Source organism: Pelodiscus sinensis, chromosome 1 (genome assembly GCF_052426305.1).
Source record: "Pelodiscus sinensis isolate ZL-2025 chromosome 1, ASM5242630v1, whole genome shotgun sequence".
NCBI classification, from domain to species: domain Eukaryota; kingdom Metazoa; phylum Chordata; order Testudines; family Trionychidae; genus Pelodiscus; species Pelodiscus sinensis.
The window spans coordinates 156,128,398-156,147,855 of record NC_143052.1 but is presented as its reverse complement, the minus strand read 5'-3'; the positions used below and the strand labels follow the sequence as shown (position 1 = coordinate 156,147,855).

General features: G+C 40.1%; 1 protein-coding gene across 40 annotated transcripts in view; it reads left to right on the top strand.

Annotated features, from left to right (window-relative positions):
• The window catches only part of ABI3BP (ABI family member 3 binding protein), a 320,664-nt gene that overhangs the window by 177,652 nt on the left and 123,554 nt on the right, over positions 1-19,458 (top strand). For 34 of the 40 annotated variants that reach the window (XM_075907457.2, XM_089772857.1, XM_075907414.2 and 31 more), the window contains 6 exons: positions 3,325-3,405; positions 5,358-5,432; positions 9,070-9,132; positions 9,523-9,597; positions 12,010-12,066; positions 17,149-17,223. In XM_075907457.2, the coding sequence (XP_075763572.2) occupies positions 3,325-3,405; positions 5,358-5,432; positions 9,070-9,132; positions 9,523-9,597; positions 12,010-12,066; positions 17,149-17,223 (426 nt within the window). The remainder of the gene's footprint in view (positions 1-3,324; positions 3,406-5,357; positions 5,433-9,069; positions 9,133-9,522; positions 9,598-12,009; positions 12,067-17,148; positions 17,224-19,458) is intronic. The other 6 variants (XM_075907462.2, XM_075907397.2, XM_075907515.2 and 3 more) reach the window with 4 other exon arrangements.

Genomic DNA, 19,458 nt, shown 5'->3' with positions numbered 1-19,458 from the left:
GATAATCAGGATAAGCCACTGGTGGGCTGCCAGACAGGTTGTTTACCTAGCAGCTGCAGGTATAGATGCCCTCAGCTCCCATTGTCCATGGTTCACCAGTGCTTGCAGACCGCAAGGTAAACAACCTCTCTGGAAGTCGATCATCAGCTTACCTTGACAAGTAGCGTGAGGCCTGCAGCGAATTGCCATACTGTGTTTATGAGGACAACATGTGGGTTTGTGGCAAAAGCCTCATTAGATCAAGATCCATCACATCAGCTGTTTCCTTTACTATTCACTAGTAAATACTATTCAGTGGTTCCAAGATTGCTTCAGCTCGCTCCTTAAGTACCATAGGATGAATTTCATTAGGCCCTGCAAGTTTGAATACTTGGAATTTATTTCAGATATTTTAACTTGTTCTTTTCCTGTTGTGGCTTGTCTTCCTTAGCCATGCTGTTAATATGAATTGTGTTGAGCCTCTGGTCATGCTCTTTCTTAACCATTTAAGTGAAGACAGAAGCAAAATAAGGATTAATCCCCTCTGCTTTCTTGATATCATCAATTATTAGCTCTTCTTCCTCACTAAGCAGAGGGCCAACACTTTCCTTGTTCTTTCTTTTGCTCCTAATGTATTTAAAGAACTACTTGTTATTGTCATTTATGCCCTCTTGTTAGGTTAAAGCACATGAGTTACATCTTTCTGATTTTGCACCATAGCAGCGCTGACAGCTACCACGCACAAGGCCTTGGTCAGAAGGTGCAGAGCTGAGGGCAGTCAGCCCTTAGCAAAGCCTAGCCTTCAGCATGTCCCCCTTCCCTCCCAATCCCCAGAGCCACATGGAGAGGTGCTCTGGCAGCAGTTCAAAGGAGCCCATGGAGTAGTGGCAACGGTAGTGCTAGGAGCTCTGGGCCCCAGGGCAATTGACCCCTTTGCTTCCACCTTCTCCTCCCAGCCTCTCCTATCAGTAAGCCTGTGCCACAGTATTTCCAGCAGAGATAAGGAAGAATTGTTACCATTGTACAAGGTACTGGGGAGACTTCATCTGGAATTGTGTGCAGTTCTAGTCCCCCATGTTTAAGAAACATGGAACAGGTGCATAGAAAGGCTACTAGGATGATCACAGGAATGTAGAAAAAGCATTACAAGAGAAGATTTAAGGAGCTTGGCTTCTCTAGCTTAATAAAATGAAGGCTGAGAGGAGATTTGATTATTCTTTAGAAATACATCAGAGTAATAATTTAAATAAACTCCTTACCTCACTGCTATTTAAGTGCCAGTGTTGGTCCAAGAACAAATGGATATAAATTGGCCATTAGCATATTTAGTCTTAAAATTAAATGAACGTTTCTTACCTTCAGAGGAGCAAAGTTCAGGAACAGGCTTGCAAGAGGAGAAGTGGGGGCCAAAAATCCAAAATCCTATCCATGTTGAATTTCACTTGTACAATCAAAGTTAAGGGTTTTAATGATAGTGAAGCTGTTCTACTGGAGAAGATGTTCTAATCCTAAAGCATAGATTGTTGGCTTCCTCAAAGCACACATGCATGCACACACACACAGGTTATGGACATTGACTAAACAAAAGATTACAAGGATTTCTTAAAAGTTTATAGGCTTACAATAGGTAAGCAGTCATGGGATAAGAGGAAAAGTGCTCTTTTGGATCAATATCTGGTTAAAACATAGGAAATAAAGGATAGAAATAAATGGTCGGTTTTCAGAATGGAGAGTGGTAAGTAGCAATGTCCCCAGAGATTTGTCCTAGGATCAGTCCTGTTTAGCATATTCAGAATTGACCTGGGAAAGGGGGATAAACCGGTGGTAAAATTCCCAAACAATACAAAATTACTCACGATAGTTAAGTCTAAAGCTGATTACAAAGAGTTGCAAAAGGGCCTCACAAATCTGTGTGACTTGGCAACAAAATAGCAGATGAAATTCAATGTCGATATATACAAAGTAATGCATATTGGAAAAGATAATCACAACTATACATACAAAATGATGGGGTCTAAGTTAACTGTTACAACACGCTCAAGAAAGTCAGGAACCATTAGGAAAGGGATAGGTAACTAGACAGAAAATATCACAATGCAACTATATAAATCTTGGGTATGCTCTGATCTTTAATACTGTATGCAAATCTGGATGGTCCATCGTAAAATAAATGGAATAAATACAGAATTGAAATTGGAAAAGGTACAGAGAGGAATAACTAAAGCAGTGTTCCTTAAACTATGTTCTACGGAAAACTGGTATTCCGTGAACAACTCGCAGGTGTGCCGCGACCTCTTCTTTGTTTTTGTTACTTCTTTGTTTTTGTTACTTCTTTGTTTTTGTCTTTTTTGGTCTGACAACAATTTATTTTTTTGAAGAAAACTTTCATAAGTGTTCCGCATAAAAAAATATTATTGTTTGGTGTTCCATGGTCTCAAAAAGTTTAAGAAACACTGAACTAAAAGGTGAATCTATGTATCACCCTAAACTCGAAATGAGATACGCAATTTGTACTATGCAAATTACGTATTTTATTTTTATTCTATTTCAAAATAGCTTATTTTGAAATGTGGTACATCTACATAGCACCACATTTCAAAATAATGCACTATTTAGACCTCTCTTAACCATCCCTTAAGGGATGTCTCGAAATAGTGCATTATTTCAAAATACTTTGAAATAAAAGGAGGCTTGTGAAGACACGGGGTAGCTATTTCGGGATACCAGAGTTTAGACGTACCCAAAATTATTAAGTTTGGGATAGCTTCTGTATGAGAGATTAAAGACAGGAACTTTTCAGCTTGAAAAACGAGATGACTAAAGGAGGAAAAGATAGAGGTCTATAATATGTTGACTGGCATGGAGAAAGTGAATAAGGAAATCTTATTTACTCCTTCACATAACAAAAGAAATAGGGGTAACCCAATTAAATTAATAGGTGTCAGGTTAAAAGCCAACAAAAAGAAGTACTTCTTCACACTATGCATGCTCAGTCTGTGGAATTATTTGCCAGAAATGTTTGTAAAGGGCAAGACTATAACAGGGTTAAAAAAAGTTAGATAAGTTCATGGAAGATAGGTCCATTAATGGCCATTAGCCAGGATAGACAGGGATGCAAAACCCTGCTCTTAATTGTCCCTTGTTTCTGTGTGCTGGGAGCTCAGAGTGGAAGAAAGCAAAAGGGATGGACTACATGATGATGAACTGTTTGTTCTGTTCATTCTGTCTGATGCCCCTGGCCTTGACCACTGTCAGAACATAGGAAATTGGACCAGATGGATCATTGGCAGCCTGGCCATTCTTATGCTCTTGATTCAAAATTAAGCCTAGATTTTTTTTTTCCAGCTCACAGTGAAACTGAGAGTGGCCTTGAAGAAACAAATTCAACTCCTAAACCTGAACTGGCACAAACTCAAAACATACTGGGTAATTAATTTGACTTCTTAGCTTCAATATATAGTATTTGCTGCTTTTTTCCACTCCAGAATTCTCCTACCTTTTACAACAACACTTCAGAAGTGAGCAGTTCCACAGAAAATCTTGTCAATTTACATATACAGCTACTAATTTATATATATTGCAGATTATATGTAGTACAGAAATCTATCCAGGCCTTGCTACGGCTACTGTGGGTAGTGTTTTCTTGATAGGTATACCAGTTATTCTAATTTTTAAAGTAATATTCTGTCCTGTCCTTTACTGAATTCCAAGTTGTCTGTATGTCTCTTGATGTCTGTAACCAGCTGTAGCGCTAGTAATATTGCCTTAGAGATACAAAGAAACATCAAGTTTCTTGGTTTTCTCTCAAGACAATTCTTCAGCGAAATTCTCCTTGGTAATGCATTGCTTATAACATGGAAACAAATGTTCATTATAAATCACAGGTATTGCAACAGGATTATGCATAGTAAGGGTCATTAAAATAATAAATTCATCTCACTAGATTCCTTCAGAAAAAGAATATCACATTGTATTTACAATTTGAGGTGCTATGCTACTGACATCTCTGCAGAATGTCATGTGCTCCATTTTTGGTGAAAAATTGCCTGAAAAATTAACAAACACACTTGTAAAATATCAGATTTTTGAGGTGAAAGCAATGTGCATCTACATAGGTAAAGTTAGGAATGATCTTTAGGCTCCTGTTGTTAAAACAGCAGTTATATAAGTTTTGTGTTATATAATAAAACCAATTTAAGTGTATAAAATACTCAAAACATAAAAAATCAAGGCAGATTCAATCTGATGGCATCAAATTTTCATTTAAAATAAAACAGTCATATGTGTGATTAGTTATGACTCACTATGGGTTAATAATGGCATGCAGTCATTATTTTCTTCCTTTAGAAGAAATGTCTCCTATACAAAATCCTGATCAAAAACTTTTGTGTTGCAAAAATGTGTTTTCTCCATTAACAATTACTCTGATTTTCATTTTATTGTTAGGAGCAGCATCCACAGTCTTCTTGCTGTAAAAATTCTGCATTAAGAAATGTCATAATGTTAAATTCACTGCCTTTATTATACACACAAATCTATGAAAAATTATGAAAAAAGTCCAGAGATTTTTTTTGAAAATTTGGTCCCTAGTTACTTAAAAATTAGTCCTCCTCTTCCAGAGAGGGATGCAGATATGAATAGACATGGGATGAAATATGCAACTCTGTACTTAGTAGGTATATAAATGAGTAATAAAGGAAAGTGTTTTATTGAATTCACCAGCACCGGAATGTAATGACAAAGTGTCTTTTTGTTTCTCTTTCCATTACACCATACAAAGACAACCAGAAGTATTAACAAACATTTTTTTCCAGATTTCTACTGACTCACATAAATGTTGTACTTTCTCTTTTTCCCCTTTTCCCCTTGCAGTTCCAAACAAGCTTCCAGAATTTCAAACACAAAAACATCTCCCTCACTTCAGAAGCTCAGGGGAATATGTTGTGTATGATTTTTGTTTTGGTTTGTTTTGAATTTATTTTAATCCCATTTTTTTCCTTTCCAGTTTCTTTGGCAAGGTTAACTATATTTGGCTGCACTGCTTTAGAGGATGCTAGTATGAGAACTAAATCACAATTGTCTTTGCTTACTTACCAAGCAGATAAACTTTCACTGTTGGATATTTATTTCTGTCTTCCTTGGCCACATGATTCTTCATGATGTTTCAGGACATAGCTGAGGGTATTCATGTTCCAAGGTCCTTTCTGTATTTCCACAATGTTTCTTTCTGTTATTTATGAAATTGTATCTAAGATATCAGCTGCTTCTTATATTGCTGGCTTCAGGCATGCACCTACTGGGTGTGCTGGAATAGTTCTGTGTCATGTTTTCCCAATTACCTGTAGCAAATAAAGACCTGATTATTTATTTTACCATAGCTTCTAATGAAATGCAGATTATTTCTTCTGGATTCAAAATATCTGATGCTCCAAAAATACGACAGACAAAACCCGGTAATTCCCTTATTTCTAAAGTTGAGAGCTTTGAGACTAATCTTATTTGAGTCATGTTTGTTGGTATTATGCCCAGGTGGGACTTGTGGTTTTAATTTCTCAGCTGCAATAATGTAGTTGTATGATTTATAATGCTAGAGCCATGAGATATTTCTAATGAAAAATTATTACTCTATATACGTCTTGTTTTGATTTTAATGACACCACACTTAAAATGTTTTACTTACAAATGCTGTTAGAAAAAATTTAAAAATATAGAGAACATCTTCAGCTGGTATAAACTGACATGGTTCTATTAAGTTAGTCTCTAGTTGGGCATCTAGAGTCACTGGTTACTTTTCTGAACCTTACACCACAGCACTTATGTCAGTGGTGGGTAACTCTCGGCCCAAGGGCTGTTGCATCCCATTGGGGTTCTATGTGAGGTCCGTGAGACATTTTGTTTACTGTTACCCACATGTGTGGTTGCCAGATTCCATTCGTTTTCATCCATGTAGTTGTTTTCCTATTGGTATTACAAAAGTGACCTGCACTTAAATCAAGGGCATGTGAAGTGATGTGTGTGCTAATTGCACACAACATTGTGAGAACCGTGTGCTCCCTCTGCAGCCAATCAAAGCGCTGCTGTAGTTCAATTGGCACACCCCACAAATTTTAGGTACGCAAGCGTAGTTAGCAACGCTACCCTATCCCGGGAGACCATCTTGGTTACAACAAGAAGCAGCTTGTTGAGATGAAGGAGGGCCACTCATGCGACCCTCTCACTAGCCTAAGTTGCCCCTCACTGGTCTAGACAAGACATTGAAGTCAGTGTTAAAGAGAGAGGATATTCAGTAAAGAGCATAGTTTGTTGAAATATAGTGACTTACATCAACATTATTACAGATAATATTACTAATTATAATATAATCTCGCACCTGCTTTCCAGAAATAAAAGTTAAAAGATGGAATAGTGAGTTTGGTAAAGCTGGTATTTCATGCACATAATTTGTTTCAGGTTAGCTCTAAATTGTACTGTTTAGGTTTTCCAATGAGACTACATAGTATGGAATGTGATTTAATTATGCTGGTTAGGGCCCTGATTTTAGGAAGGAGATCCACATGGGCAGAATCTAATTGAGCACATCCACACAGCAGTAAAAGACCTGACGCATAGCTATGGCTAGCCCAGGTCAGCTGACTTGGGCTCAGGCTGCAGGGTTATAAAAATAGCAATGTAGACATTCAAGCTCGAACTGGAGCCCCGGGCTCTGAAACCCTGATTGTGGAGAGGGACTGAGAGGGTGGTCTGCATCTCAAGCCCAAATGTCTATGCTGCAATTTTTAGCCCCACAGCCCAAGCCCTGGGAGCTCAAGTCAGCTGATGCAGGCTTGGAGTCTTGGTACCACAGGTTTTTCATTTCAGAGTTAGGTGCTGGAACTAGAGGTGCTGCAGGGCTTACAGCTTGGTTCAATGGTTCTTAGCGTCCCCACTATACAGCACCTCTGAGAGTAGACATACCAGATGAAGTTAGTGCCATTCTATTTGGTTGGTAAGGGCTTTTCCCCTGCATAATGTGCAGGAATAGGGCTTGGATATTTTTATTTTCATTCACGATGCTATGTTTCAGTTTATGGAATTTGAATACCAAGGTCCCTTAGCCTAGATATTTCAAGCCTTGAGCATGCTTTTTAAAAAGTTACATTTTGGAAAGTGGGTTTTATATTAATTGCATCAAGAAACTGTCAGATCTCACATAAGATCACCAATAGAGTCAAATGTAGTTTCTGTAAATATAGTTTTAGTTGTGATTTATCTATTTTTCTCTACTTTCTCTCAGAATGTTTTTCTTACTTAGGGAATGTCTACACTACATGGCTCCGTCGACAGAGCCATGTAGTGTAGACATACTCTTATTTTTGTATCTGTATTATGCCACAGAGAGGCATCTTTTTAATTTGGAAACTTTGTGGACGGACAGTTTACTTTGAATTTGAACCCTTATTAAAAAGGGTTTCTTTATATACCTGCTGCATTTTAATGGGATGCTTTTGGGAGATATCACATAGCTCTTACTGTATGTAAATACAGTTAATGAAAAGCCTGCTGCCAACACCTGTGAATCATGTGGCATTTGTATGCACAATATCCAAGATCAGTATTCCCCTCTGTCGCTCAGGGTGGCAACATAGAATTATATCTGCTGACAAAAAAAGTCTGAATTTGATTGAAAATAAATGTAGAATCAGGCAGCTATTATGTGAAACACAATTTAGTTCATTCGATTTTATTCAGATTTTAACATATGTTTATCATCCTCATTAAAAATGTGCTCAAATTACAATATTTTAATTTTGTCATAAATGCCAGTAGGTCAAGAGAGTTCAGATCTGAAGTTTCAGTGTGGCCTCTTCTGCAAAACTTATGCATATGTTATGTGCTGTAGGAAAAACTTAAAGCAAAGGTTCCTATATATAAAAGAAGATAATATTAATAGGTATAAGGGAGTGTTACAGGCATAATTTCTGGAAAGACCTATACTTTCTAAAACAAAAAAGCACTAATTTTATCCTGGTCAAAACAGGGGATTTGTGTGTAATAAAAATACCAGTGCAAAACTTGCAACATTTAATTTACAATATTTATGTACCTTCCATCAGCAATGCAGATTCTCCCTTCACTTACCCTCTTGTCACTCAAACAAACACACTTCAGACTACCTTTAAATAAAAGCAATATAAAATATTTTTATGGATGTTATAATCTTGTTGCACTATAGTAAACATTAGAAGACATATTTAAGTCCCTTCCACAATCATTTAGTTCACTGTTTCTGCTGCTGTTCCAATTAATCCTGCCTTATGGCACTTTCCCCGTAGTATTTAATTGCAATATCAAAAGGACAGTTTATCAACAAACCTAAAAGTGCTATAAGAACACAATCTGTTGAATATGATTGATTTTATTGTACTTGTGTCTGCTCTAAAGTGGAGGATAAAACTACTTAAATGTTTAGAACGCAAACTACATGAATGCCCATCAGCTGGTTGCCATCATTTCAGCAAGGGAATACAGGTTGCACCTCCCTTGTCTGGCACCCTTGGGACCTAATTGGTCCCGAATGAGAGGCTTTGCCGGACCAGAGCGGCACAGCCAGAGTTCTGCAGCTGGGGCTAGAGCTCTGCAGCCACTTGGCTCCTTGGCCCCAGCAGGGGCTGTGACCAGAGATCCATGGCTCCCGCTGGAGTCACAGTTTCCTGGCTGTGGCTGGCATTCCACGATCACCGTTGGGGTTGTAGCTCCCTGGCCATGGCCAGAGCTCCTTGGCTGCTGGGGCTAGAACTCCCTGCCATGCTGCGCTTCCTTTCACTGGGCAGCCAGCTGAGTTGCTGGTCCCCACGACTGCGCTCCTGCCCTACTGCCAGACCTCCTTATTTCTGGGCTCTGTGGTCCAAGAATATCCATGATTGTGCTAGACCATGGATGATGTTGGACCACTGAGTCCCGCTAAGGGAGGTACAACCTGTATAATTTAAAAATATCCTCAAACCAAATACAGAAAGGTTTTTTTTTTCTGTTTTAAAGTTATACGTTGGTACTATTTGTGCAAAACTGCTTACCCCAATATCTCAGGATTGTTTTCATGTTTGTTCTTAGCGACCACGAAACCAGCCCTGAAATCTTCTTTTCCTTTCATGGAAACCCCAGAGACAGTAATGGGTAAATAGTATATGATTGTTATTTTCCATCATCGTGGCATATCTTTTGTCTGCTAAGAATAGTCTTAAGATTTGCTCAAACACCGTGGCTTCAAAACCCATATGCAAAACTTTTTGTTTGATCCTGCTGTATCAATCATTTCCTCATAATCATCCATCTGTGAAGCATTTTCTGAACTGATTTAATGACTGGCTGCTAAAAGGACATTGTCACCAACTTCATTGTTCATGTTACACAATCATCTCACAGCTGACTTTCAGCCCATCCACCATCTTGCTTGCCCCTGTATTGGCATCATCTTGAAATGTGCAACTTGGCTGTAGCTGAGTTCCATGCTGTCTCTTCAGCTCTGAAACCCCCAAACATTTTAAATTCAGATTCTCTTTTCAGTTTCTGATGAAACACAGATTGTTTCTTCAAGACCCAAACCATCTGACATCCCAGAAAAGCTACCAACCAAATCTGGTAATTATATTTCTTGTAAAATTAATCCTTGTGGCAGGTAAATACAGTTTACAAGAGACAGCTCTGTGGTTTTAATCAATGGGTTAGTTTAATTTACCCTGTATGACTTCCCTTGGGAACAAGAATACTTGTGATCAGTATGGGTATGTCTCTGCTAGAGAGGAATATCAAAGCTGCCTCTGTCCATCTTCCAGGGTTCAAATTAGCAGGTCTCTTTAAGACAGCTAATTTGAACTGAGAGGGACACTCTTATTGATACTGTAATCCTGCTTTCACAAGAAGCTGAAGGGAGAGTGTTCTCCCTTCAACTTCCGGCAGTGTAGACAGCACCAAAAGCCAAGTTAAGCTACTTTGACTTTGTCCCATAGTTAAACCTACCCTATGTTCTGCATGAAGTAGCATACTTATTTACAACAATTTCCATGACACCTTTAGAATCGTGAATCATTATGATGAAATTTCTTGTATACCTGTATTAGATTCGCAGGACTATCCAGTACTATTTTAAGTACATTACTGTTGGCTATTATGTACAAGTGGAAATAACAAAGTATTACATTGTATAGTCCTAGTAGGGTTGCTAACTTTCTACTCACACAGAAGTGAACACCCTGCCTGGCCCTTCCTCTGAAGTCCCACTTCTGCCCCACCCCTTCTCCAAGACCCTTCTCACTCCATCTCCTCTCCCTCCCTCACTCATTCTTCTCACCCTCTCTATTCCCTTTTTATCAGGCTGGCTTAGGGGGTTGGGGTGAGATCTATGGCTGGGGGTGAGAGATGTGGGGTGGGCCCAGGGATGAAGAGTTTGGGGTGCGGGAAGGGGCTTCAGGCTGAGGGTTGGAGCTGAGAGCATTTGGAGTATGGGAGGGGGTTGTAGGCTGAGGCAGAGTGTTGGGGTGTAGGAGGGGGAGTACAGACTCTGAGTTGGGGGTACAAGTTCCTGGGCAGGTCCAGAAATGAGGGATTTTGGATCTGGGAGGTGTGGTGTAGGGGGGTGTTAGGGTTTTGGCTGGAGGTGCAGACTTTTCAGTGGAGTTGAGGATGAGGGATTGGGGTGTAGGAGGGTGCTGCTGGCTGTGGCTGAGCGGATGGAGGAGGAGAGGGGATCAGTGCTGAGATGGGGTTGGGACACAGCAGAGGACTCAGGGATGTTGGGGGTCTGGGTAGTGCTTACCTCAAACAGCTTCTGGAAGCAGCAGCATGTCACTCCTATGTGGAAGTGCAGCAAGGCAGCTCTGTCTGTTGCCCCAGCTGCAAGCACTGTCCCCCAGCTGCAGGCGCCTCCCGTTAGCTGCAGTTTCATAGCAGCGGGCACTACAGAGCTGGCACATGGGCTGGCACTTAGGAGCTAGTGGAGGGACATGGCGCTGCTTACAGGGCCCATGCAGAGCCATGGCATGTCCAGGAAACCTGCCTGAGCCCTACTGGATGGTCAATTGAACTTTGAACAGCCTGGTTGGCAGTGTTGACGAAAGCAGCCATGGTCCCTTTTCAGCCAGGTATTCTGGTCCTAAATTTTAGCACCTTAAAATTTGACTAGGGTAACAATGGATATCTAAAGTAAACATCTAAATCCATGTTTCAGCAATTGCATTTGCATTCAAGTGTCCTGATTTAAAGACATGCTAAGTATCAACAAATACCACTGAAGTTGCTACAGTCACTTAGCACTTACGAAAATCAGGCAACTTTTTAAGGCATCTCAATGTAGATCCACAGCTTAATGTTAATTCCCCAGGTTTGAAAACTGTGCTCAGAGTGGTCAATTACCTTACTCCAATAGCAGGCTTCTATTTTTCATAGATAACTCATGTCCTGTTTCTGCTGTGTAAGTGATTTGATAGTTGAAGTGCTATGTAAACGAATACAATGTAGAATACAGAGTGAGGGCTTGACTCTAAATTACCTTGTGTAACCATCTTTTTCTGTGCCACATGAGTGCAGAGGGATTAAAACACTAGCACATTTGCATATTGCATATCTGTGATCAGCAGAGTAAATGACTGCACAGAGAGCAAATAAGGGATGTAAATCCTATTTAATTAGCTAACCTTTATGGGTGATGCTTACCAATTAACAGTTAACTGGTTACCTGTTAACATCCCTGGTGCAGATTAGTGGAGCATTAAATGTAAAGGCTTTATTTGAAAATAGATCTATCACAGTTGATGCCACATAACCTGTAAAGTCAGCTGTAATGTCACCAATTATGGCTTCCTTAGTTCCCAAGCTATTGCGTTTAGGGAAAAAAAGTGTAATCTGCAATTCTGACCTATTCATTACTGTACATAATGTTTAACATACAGTCTTTTAAAAATATGTAGCAACACAAAATCACGATTAAATGAAGACATTTGTGACCGGTGCAATATAATCTGACAGTCTCAAATAGATTCATTTTTTTTCTTACAGTAACTATTCAAACAACTATGAAAACAGTCACACCTGAAGCTAGTAAAGCAGAAGCTGGTAAATGTTATTTTCTCAGTGTCTAGTATCATGTGTTTTAGATTTCTGTACCACAGAATTCAGTTCCATTCCCTTTCATATTGTCAAAGCTTTATTATTTACACTTCTTCTATTTCCCTTTTGGACACATTATGAAACTCCTTAATCGGTTGTCCATTCCAGAACACATTGTGCCCATGCTTATGGTTCTGACTCTGCATGTCTGTTGTCTTGTCCCTGTGTGAACAGAATAGTCTGTTTCTTCTTATAGCAGATAATTCCATGGAGGCAGTTTCAAATTTAGACTGCACTGTGGAATGTTGCAACTTCAAATTTAAAATGTAAAAGAAGACTTAGCCCTAGCCCAACTGCTTTTTCACTATATGTTGATGACATGATTTCCTGCTTGATAAAGCATTCTGTTAACGTTCTTGGAACTTGTAATCTTGTTTTTCTCTCAGCCCAGTGTCAAATGCAGTTTTTTCCTTCAAGACCCAAAACTTCAGAAAAGGCACTAACCAAAACTGTTAATCACAGTCTCTAAAAGCTCACGATCTTTTATTAAGTAATCTTCTGCTGCCCACGATCTCTCTTGATTTTAATGCACCAAATGAATGACAGGCCTGTATGGGCTTGTGTGTGTGTGCGAAGGGTGCAAAAGCACCCCCTTATTATTCCTCAAGTAAGCATGCTCCATCCGGTCAGGGAGTAGCGCGTTGTTCCTGCCTCCCAAGTCTCCCTCCCCCATGCTCTGGCCGGCCAGGGATAGGCTGGGGCTTATTTCTCTGCTTACTTGGGGGACCACAGGGAGTGCATTCACACCCTTGTGGTCCACATTTACAAAAAAAGCAATCCCCCTCAGAAATTCCTGCATGCGGGCTTGCTATCTAGGTTGTATGGGTTTTTAAACAGAATTCTACTCATAGAACACCTCTAGGAATGTGGATGGTTGGTAAGGAGCTGGACATAAAGGGCCTCAGGGCTTGTTACTACAAGATGCACAGCTCTTCTCCTCCTTCCCCTCCCTCCAGGGACAAAAAAACCTAATGGTGCAGTGAGAGTTATGGGCACTCATCACTTTTTTGTATCTAAGGTTTTATGTCATGCTTATTACCATATAATCTGACCAGTTTCCAGGATTGAGCCCCATTCAACATTTTGAGAAGGTAATGCGTGACTTTTAAACAAGGAATTACCATTTTATTAATTTATTATTCATTTGGAAATCACCCATCATTGAGAACAATCATTTCTAAATGTAAAATAGACACATGTCTAACTTTAAAGGCTTAGAGGCTCAGTATTGAACTGACAGAATAGCACAAGCTTCTAATTCCTACTGCTTGTTCTGCTTGGCAGAGACTCATACACATGCTCTTTTTTTACACTGGATCATACATTTTATACCACGTATGACAGCGAGGAAAGGCGAGAATATGGAGCTGTGATCCTGCTGGCATTTATCTTTTTAAATAAATCATGGATGGCCAAATATAAAAATGTTTGCGTATTTTGAGGGAGTTGAACAAATGACAAAAAATAAATTGATATCAATGCCTAATTTGGATCTTGGTATCAGATGGTTTGATATTGGAAGATAGTAGTCAGCATTTGCAATTGTTTCAATCATCTAGCCTAGTAAGTTCTGATTCCTGTTGTTGTTGTTGTTTTTGTAGACTGCACATGTTGATTTGCATTTTCAAACCAGAACCACCATTGATGACTACTGCATTAAAGCACCTTATCACTATCTTTTTCCTCAAAGAAGGGATGTTTAGCTACTATTTTTAATAATCTCATGTAGTAAAAAACTGATCACTGAGCTCATAAATTAATGATCAGACATTACTATCAAATATTGAATCTTTAAGCCTCCCCTAAACATTCTTGAGCTCCTCCACCCTGTGGGCCTACTCCATTACTATGTTACTCCAGTTTTATGCCTTTGTAATTCCATGCAGTTACATCAGTGTAAAACTGTAGTAAAGCAATGGTTAATCAGGATCCAAATGTATTATGGCACTTTGAAAATGCAGTTTAAACAGAAACTTAACTATGGTGTTGTTAACACCATATACTTGCTTATTATCTTTGATAACCAACATCATTATTTTGCAGTTGACCTTGTGTGAATGGAATGGAAACTTATTATAGTTTTCCCCATTCATGCTTTTGGCTTTGTTATATAGAGAGGTTTTTGTGGATAACGAATATTTGTTGACTAATAAATAGTTTAAAGATGTCAAGTTTTACACATGTAGCCGGTGTGTGGTATGCACTAGGTGTTTGTTTTAGTTAGTCCAGCCCACCCAGCTACAAAAATTCTCTGCATGGATGAAAAGCAGGAATTAATGTCAATGTTGCAGGATTTTAAAATGAGTGTAAAAATGTAATTTGTGCTGTTGTAGCCATGTTAATCCTCTGACATGAGGAAGACAAAGTGGGTGAGTTAATTTTGGACCCATTTATGTTGATGAAAGAGACTAGCATATGAGCTACTCAGAACTTTCTTTGGGTAAAAAGTATAGGGAGTTGCTGGCACTGTATTTAAAGGTAACATGGATTACAAACTTGCCTAGATAGAGAAACACCCAGCCAACTATATTCTGAGAGGAAGATTTTTCTGGCAGTAGTTCATCTGGTTGTAGTTCTCACCTTTATTATAGGTCCCATTCCATTCACACAGTCGTTTCTGCCTTTACTCTGGAGGACCACATCTTCGATTCTATGTCTGATATAGACAGAGGATTGGGCTAAAAGAAATCTGATGAGGTTCAACAAGGACAAGTGTAGAGTCCTGCACTTGGGATGGAAGAATCACAAGCATTGTTACAGGCTGGGGACCAACTGATTAAGTAGCGGTTCAGCAGACAAGGACCTGGGGGTTACAGTGGATGAGAAGCTGGATATGAGTCAACAGTGTGCCCTTGTAGCCAAGAAGGCTAATGGCATATTAAGGTGCATTAGAAGGAGCATTGCCAGCAGACCTAGAGAAGTGATTATTCTTCTTTACTCTGCACTGGTGAGACCACATCTGGAGTACTGCATCCCTTTCTGGGCCCCCCTCTACAGAAGGAATGTGGACGCATTGGAGAGGGTTCAGCAGAGGGCAACCAAAATGATTAGGGGGCTGGAGCACATGACCTATGAGGAGAGGCTGAGGGATTTGGGCTTATTTAGGGATTCTGCAGAAGTGAAGAGTGAGGGGGGATTTGATAGCAGTCTTCATCTTCCTGAAGGAAGGTTCCAAAGAGGATGGAGAGAGGCTGTTCTCAGTAGTGATGGATGGCAGAACAAAGAGCAATGGTCTCAAATTACAAGTGGGGGAGGTCTAGGTTGGATATTAGGAAAAACTATTGCACCAGGAGGGTACTGGAATGGGTTATCTAAGGAGGTGGTGGAATCTTCATCCGCAGAGGTTTTTAAGTCTCGGCTTGACAAAGCCCTAGCTGGGATGATGTAGTTGGGAGTGGTCCTGCTTTGGGTAGGGGTCTGGATTTGATGACCTCCTGAGGTCTCTTCCAGCCCTATGATTCTATGATAAAGGCTAACTGCAAAGTTGTTCTGGTTTTGCTGGAGTTTATAAAGTATATAAAGAAAGCCTGAATGTTTGTTTTTCCCCCAAAAGGGGATTTTCCCTGCTTATTTTAGAATTAGAAATTAAGTTCTTTAAAACTCTCTTCCTCCTCTCCCTCTGGAAAACTGTATGGATTGCAGGAGAATTATTCTAATTTTTTTTTGTCACCAGCACCCTGAAAATGAGCCCTGAATAAATAATTTGTTTTTTTACTAAAACTACTTAACTTAAACTCTTGGCAAATGCTGAGGAAGAAAACTCATTTTGTTAAAGATTGAACACTTCTGACTATTCACGTAGTTTTTGTCCCCTCAGGAATCCTCAGGCAAAACCAGGGAAAGCAAGACTTGATATTCCTGATATTTGTAAGATAATAACAAGCAGAAAAATTGTTTGCCCATTATGATGGGGGAGGGAATGTTACAGGCCTCAAAAGGTGCATCTACACAGCACTTATTTCAAAATAAATTACTATTTTGAAACGTCCCTTACTCCTTGTGGGATGAGGTTTGCAGAGGCATCGGAATAGTGAGCCTGTTACATTTTGAAATAACGGGCATACTCAAAAAATGTGGAATAGCTATTTCAGGATACCTCCGGTATCTCAGAATAGTGCTGCAGTGTCTTACGTAATAAAGGGAATAGACTACGTTGATTTATCTTTCTTTGTTGATGACATTTAAAACTTTGTCAAAGAACATATTAACTTTGTAGAAGAAAGGGATAATTGTTCAGCATAAATTAATATCACAAATACATTTAGGTACCAGAGAATATAACATTGGGAAATATTGATTTTCTTCCACTCTTGCATACATGCCCATTTATGGTTCGGCTCTAACAACTTTTCATATATTTCATAGTACTACAATACTGTGCCAACAGAGCGCTAGTTAATCTTCATTGCACCTCTGTCAAGTAGTTATTTCCATTTTAGAAATGAGAAAAATAATGCAGAATAGCTTGTTCTCAGGGCCACAGAGAAGCATATGATCAAATACATCACTGAAGGATCAGACCTAACATAAATCATCCTCCCATGTATAAATGTATGATTGCTCTCTAAAGCAATTTTCTAGGGGTACGTTTTTAGAGTGATTCCATTAAGAATCAGAACTGCCAGTCCTACGCGTAGCTCACTATGCAGCAAGTCATTCTAAGCCTGTTACTTAAGTTGTCCGCAAAGTTTAATCTCCTTTCATCCTCCCTGTCATCTTTTATCTATATTTTGGTCTTTCTAGTTGTCAATAATATATTTTTTTTACATCTTTGGTGATATTTTTACTATGATTTCAGCAATCACCATCATTTGCATCGTATGTTCATGCATGTCTGGGAAAATAAATATAGTTCTTTATTAAATCATTCTTATACAGCAATGTAGGTTTCAGCTGTTGTCAGTTTTCAGTCCCTAATACTTACGAATAGCATAGAAACAGTCTTCAATTTTAAGTGATGATGATACTATTTCATAATGGTTCTCTGTGTTATTAATTTATGAACCAGTTTTTTGTTTTGTTTTCCAGTTTCATATGACTTTCCTCCTGTTGCTACCACTCCCCAAACAGCTGAAATTTCGGAAATATTTGATCTAGACTCTGGTAAATTATAGTTACATGATTTCTGAAGCTTGACATTTTATACAAAAAGGGTTGTTATTGTCTCCATTTTGAAGGTTTCAACTGGTTACTCAGTTCTGCCTGATTTCAGTGAGATTTCACATTCCATGTTGTTCCCCAAGTTCAGCAAATGAATCTTGCTATTTCTGTGCTGGGGCAATGCAGATTTTAGGCAGAAACACTGGTAAGGCATTTTGCCTGTGTAGTCTGGTATTTATCAAAGGGCACGGTCAGGAAAGGAAAGCAGGTTGGCGTTAGGATCATTTGGGATCATAGGATCACTTTTCTTAGGGACAAGGTATCAGATAAACAAGGTTATTGGTGGAAAAAAAATGTGGAGTTAGTATGTTGCCACCTCTTGGGAAGTCTACATTGGCAATTGAGTGACAAAGCTTTTGTCTTTCACAGGTACATAACACACGTGCCCCCAAATGAAAAAAAACTTTGCCTCTGCAAGTACTAGTATAAACTGTTTTTGTCAGCAGGAGTGCTCTCCCTTCCCCAGCACTCAAATAATTTTAAAAAAGTTGATGAGGTATTATTGTTTACCTTGGAAGGACTATGTCTTTATTGGGCAATTAGTTTTCTGAGTGTGTCTAGACTACAGGGTTTTTTCAAAAAAAGTAGACTTTTTTCGAAAAAACTTCACCTGCAGACTTCTAGGCTGCAGCCACGTTCTTTCGAAAGCAAATCGAAAGAACACAGTGGGTTTGTTGACTGCAGCAAACCTCATTTTACGAGGAATAACGCCTTTTTTCAAAAGTACTCTTTTGAAAAAAGGCATTCTTGAATGCAAACGGAGCTTTTTTGAAAGAGAGCATCCAGACTGCCTGGGTGCTCTTTCGAAAATTCGGCTCACTTTTTCAAAAGAAGTGGTTGCAGTGTAGACACTCTCTTTCAAAAGAGGCTTTTTTGAAAGATTCTGTTGAAAAAGCCTCTTTTGAAAGAGGCTTGTAGTCTAGAAGTAGCGTGAGGGTATGTCTACACTACCAAGTTTTGTCAACAAAACTTATGTTGACAGCATGGGTGGTGGGTGAAGAGCTGGGGGGGGGGGCAAGCCCCTAGCCCTGACCCTTCTGCGGGGGTCCCACCCCTCACAGGAGCCAAGCCTCCTCCCCTCCCATCACAGGGAGGCAGGGCAGCTCCCCACACCTCCCACCACTACAGGGAGAGGGATGGGCAGTGCACACCTCAGCTTCCCTGGTCCCAGGAACACGGGAGGGTAGGTTGTATGTGGCCCTAACCTCCCTGGCCCGGGAGCACGGGAGCACAGATTCCTGGCCAGGAGCACAGGGGAGGGCAGGTGCTCAGGGGCAGCAACATTCCACCTGCAGTAAGCATTCTGGCGGTGAAGTGCGGGTGGGGCCAGGTGGACAGTTTAGGAAGGCAAAGCCTTCCCCGTCTATGATACCGGCTGTCCATGGTTGACTCCCAAAAGTCAGCAAAACAAAAATCACCAGATGGTGTTCACACTTGCTCCCTCTGTCCACCGATCATGTCCACACTGGGGACATCATCATTCACAGAGTGAGCTATGCATTGTGAGTATGTATCCCACAGTGCCGTCTTGTGGGAAGGCAGAGCTGGTCTCTGTACATGTAGGGATTCCCCCTAAGTTCTCCCACTGCCTCTTCTGCTGCTGGGAGCAGCATCATGAATAGCTCTGTGAGCTCTCAGTGCTGAAAAATGTCATAGCAGCACAGACCTGCCCGCTACAACAGCTGTGTTCCTAGTGCAGGGAAGAACAGGAATATTCTAATGATTTGCTCTTAGTTCCCCAAACGGAGCAGCTCACTCTGCTGTCAGACACTCTCCAGAGTTTTGAAAAGAGAGGGGTGCATGCCGGCAGGGCAGCAAACATCAAAGCTGAGCAGAGCCAACAGGCATGCATTATGGAACACTGTCGGAAACCAGTTCCATGGACAAAACAGAGTCTACATTGGCTCTTTGTGGACAATAAAGGGAGGGGGGAAAAAAGTCTTATGGCATGGAAGTGTTTTGTTGCCAAAACTGGGTATTTTTTCCTGACAAAAGTCCCATTGTAGTGTGTATGCTCTCACTGTTTTGTTACCAAAAGGCAGGTTTTGACGACAAAACTTTGTAGTGTAGACTAAACCTTAGGTAGAACTTGCACATGCAAAGCAGGACACCTCACTCCACACATTTCTCCCTTTGGGGAGAAGATGAGAAGACAAACGAGATAGATGTATGGTCAGG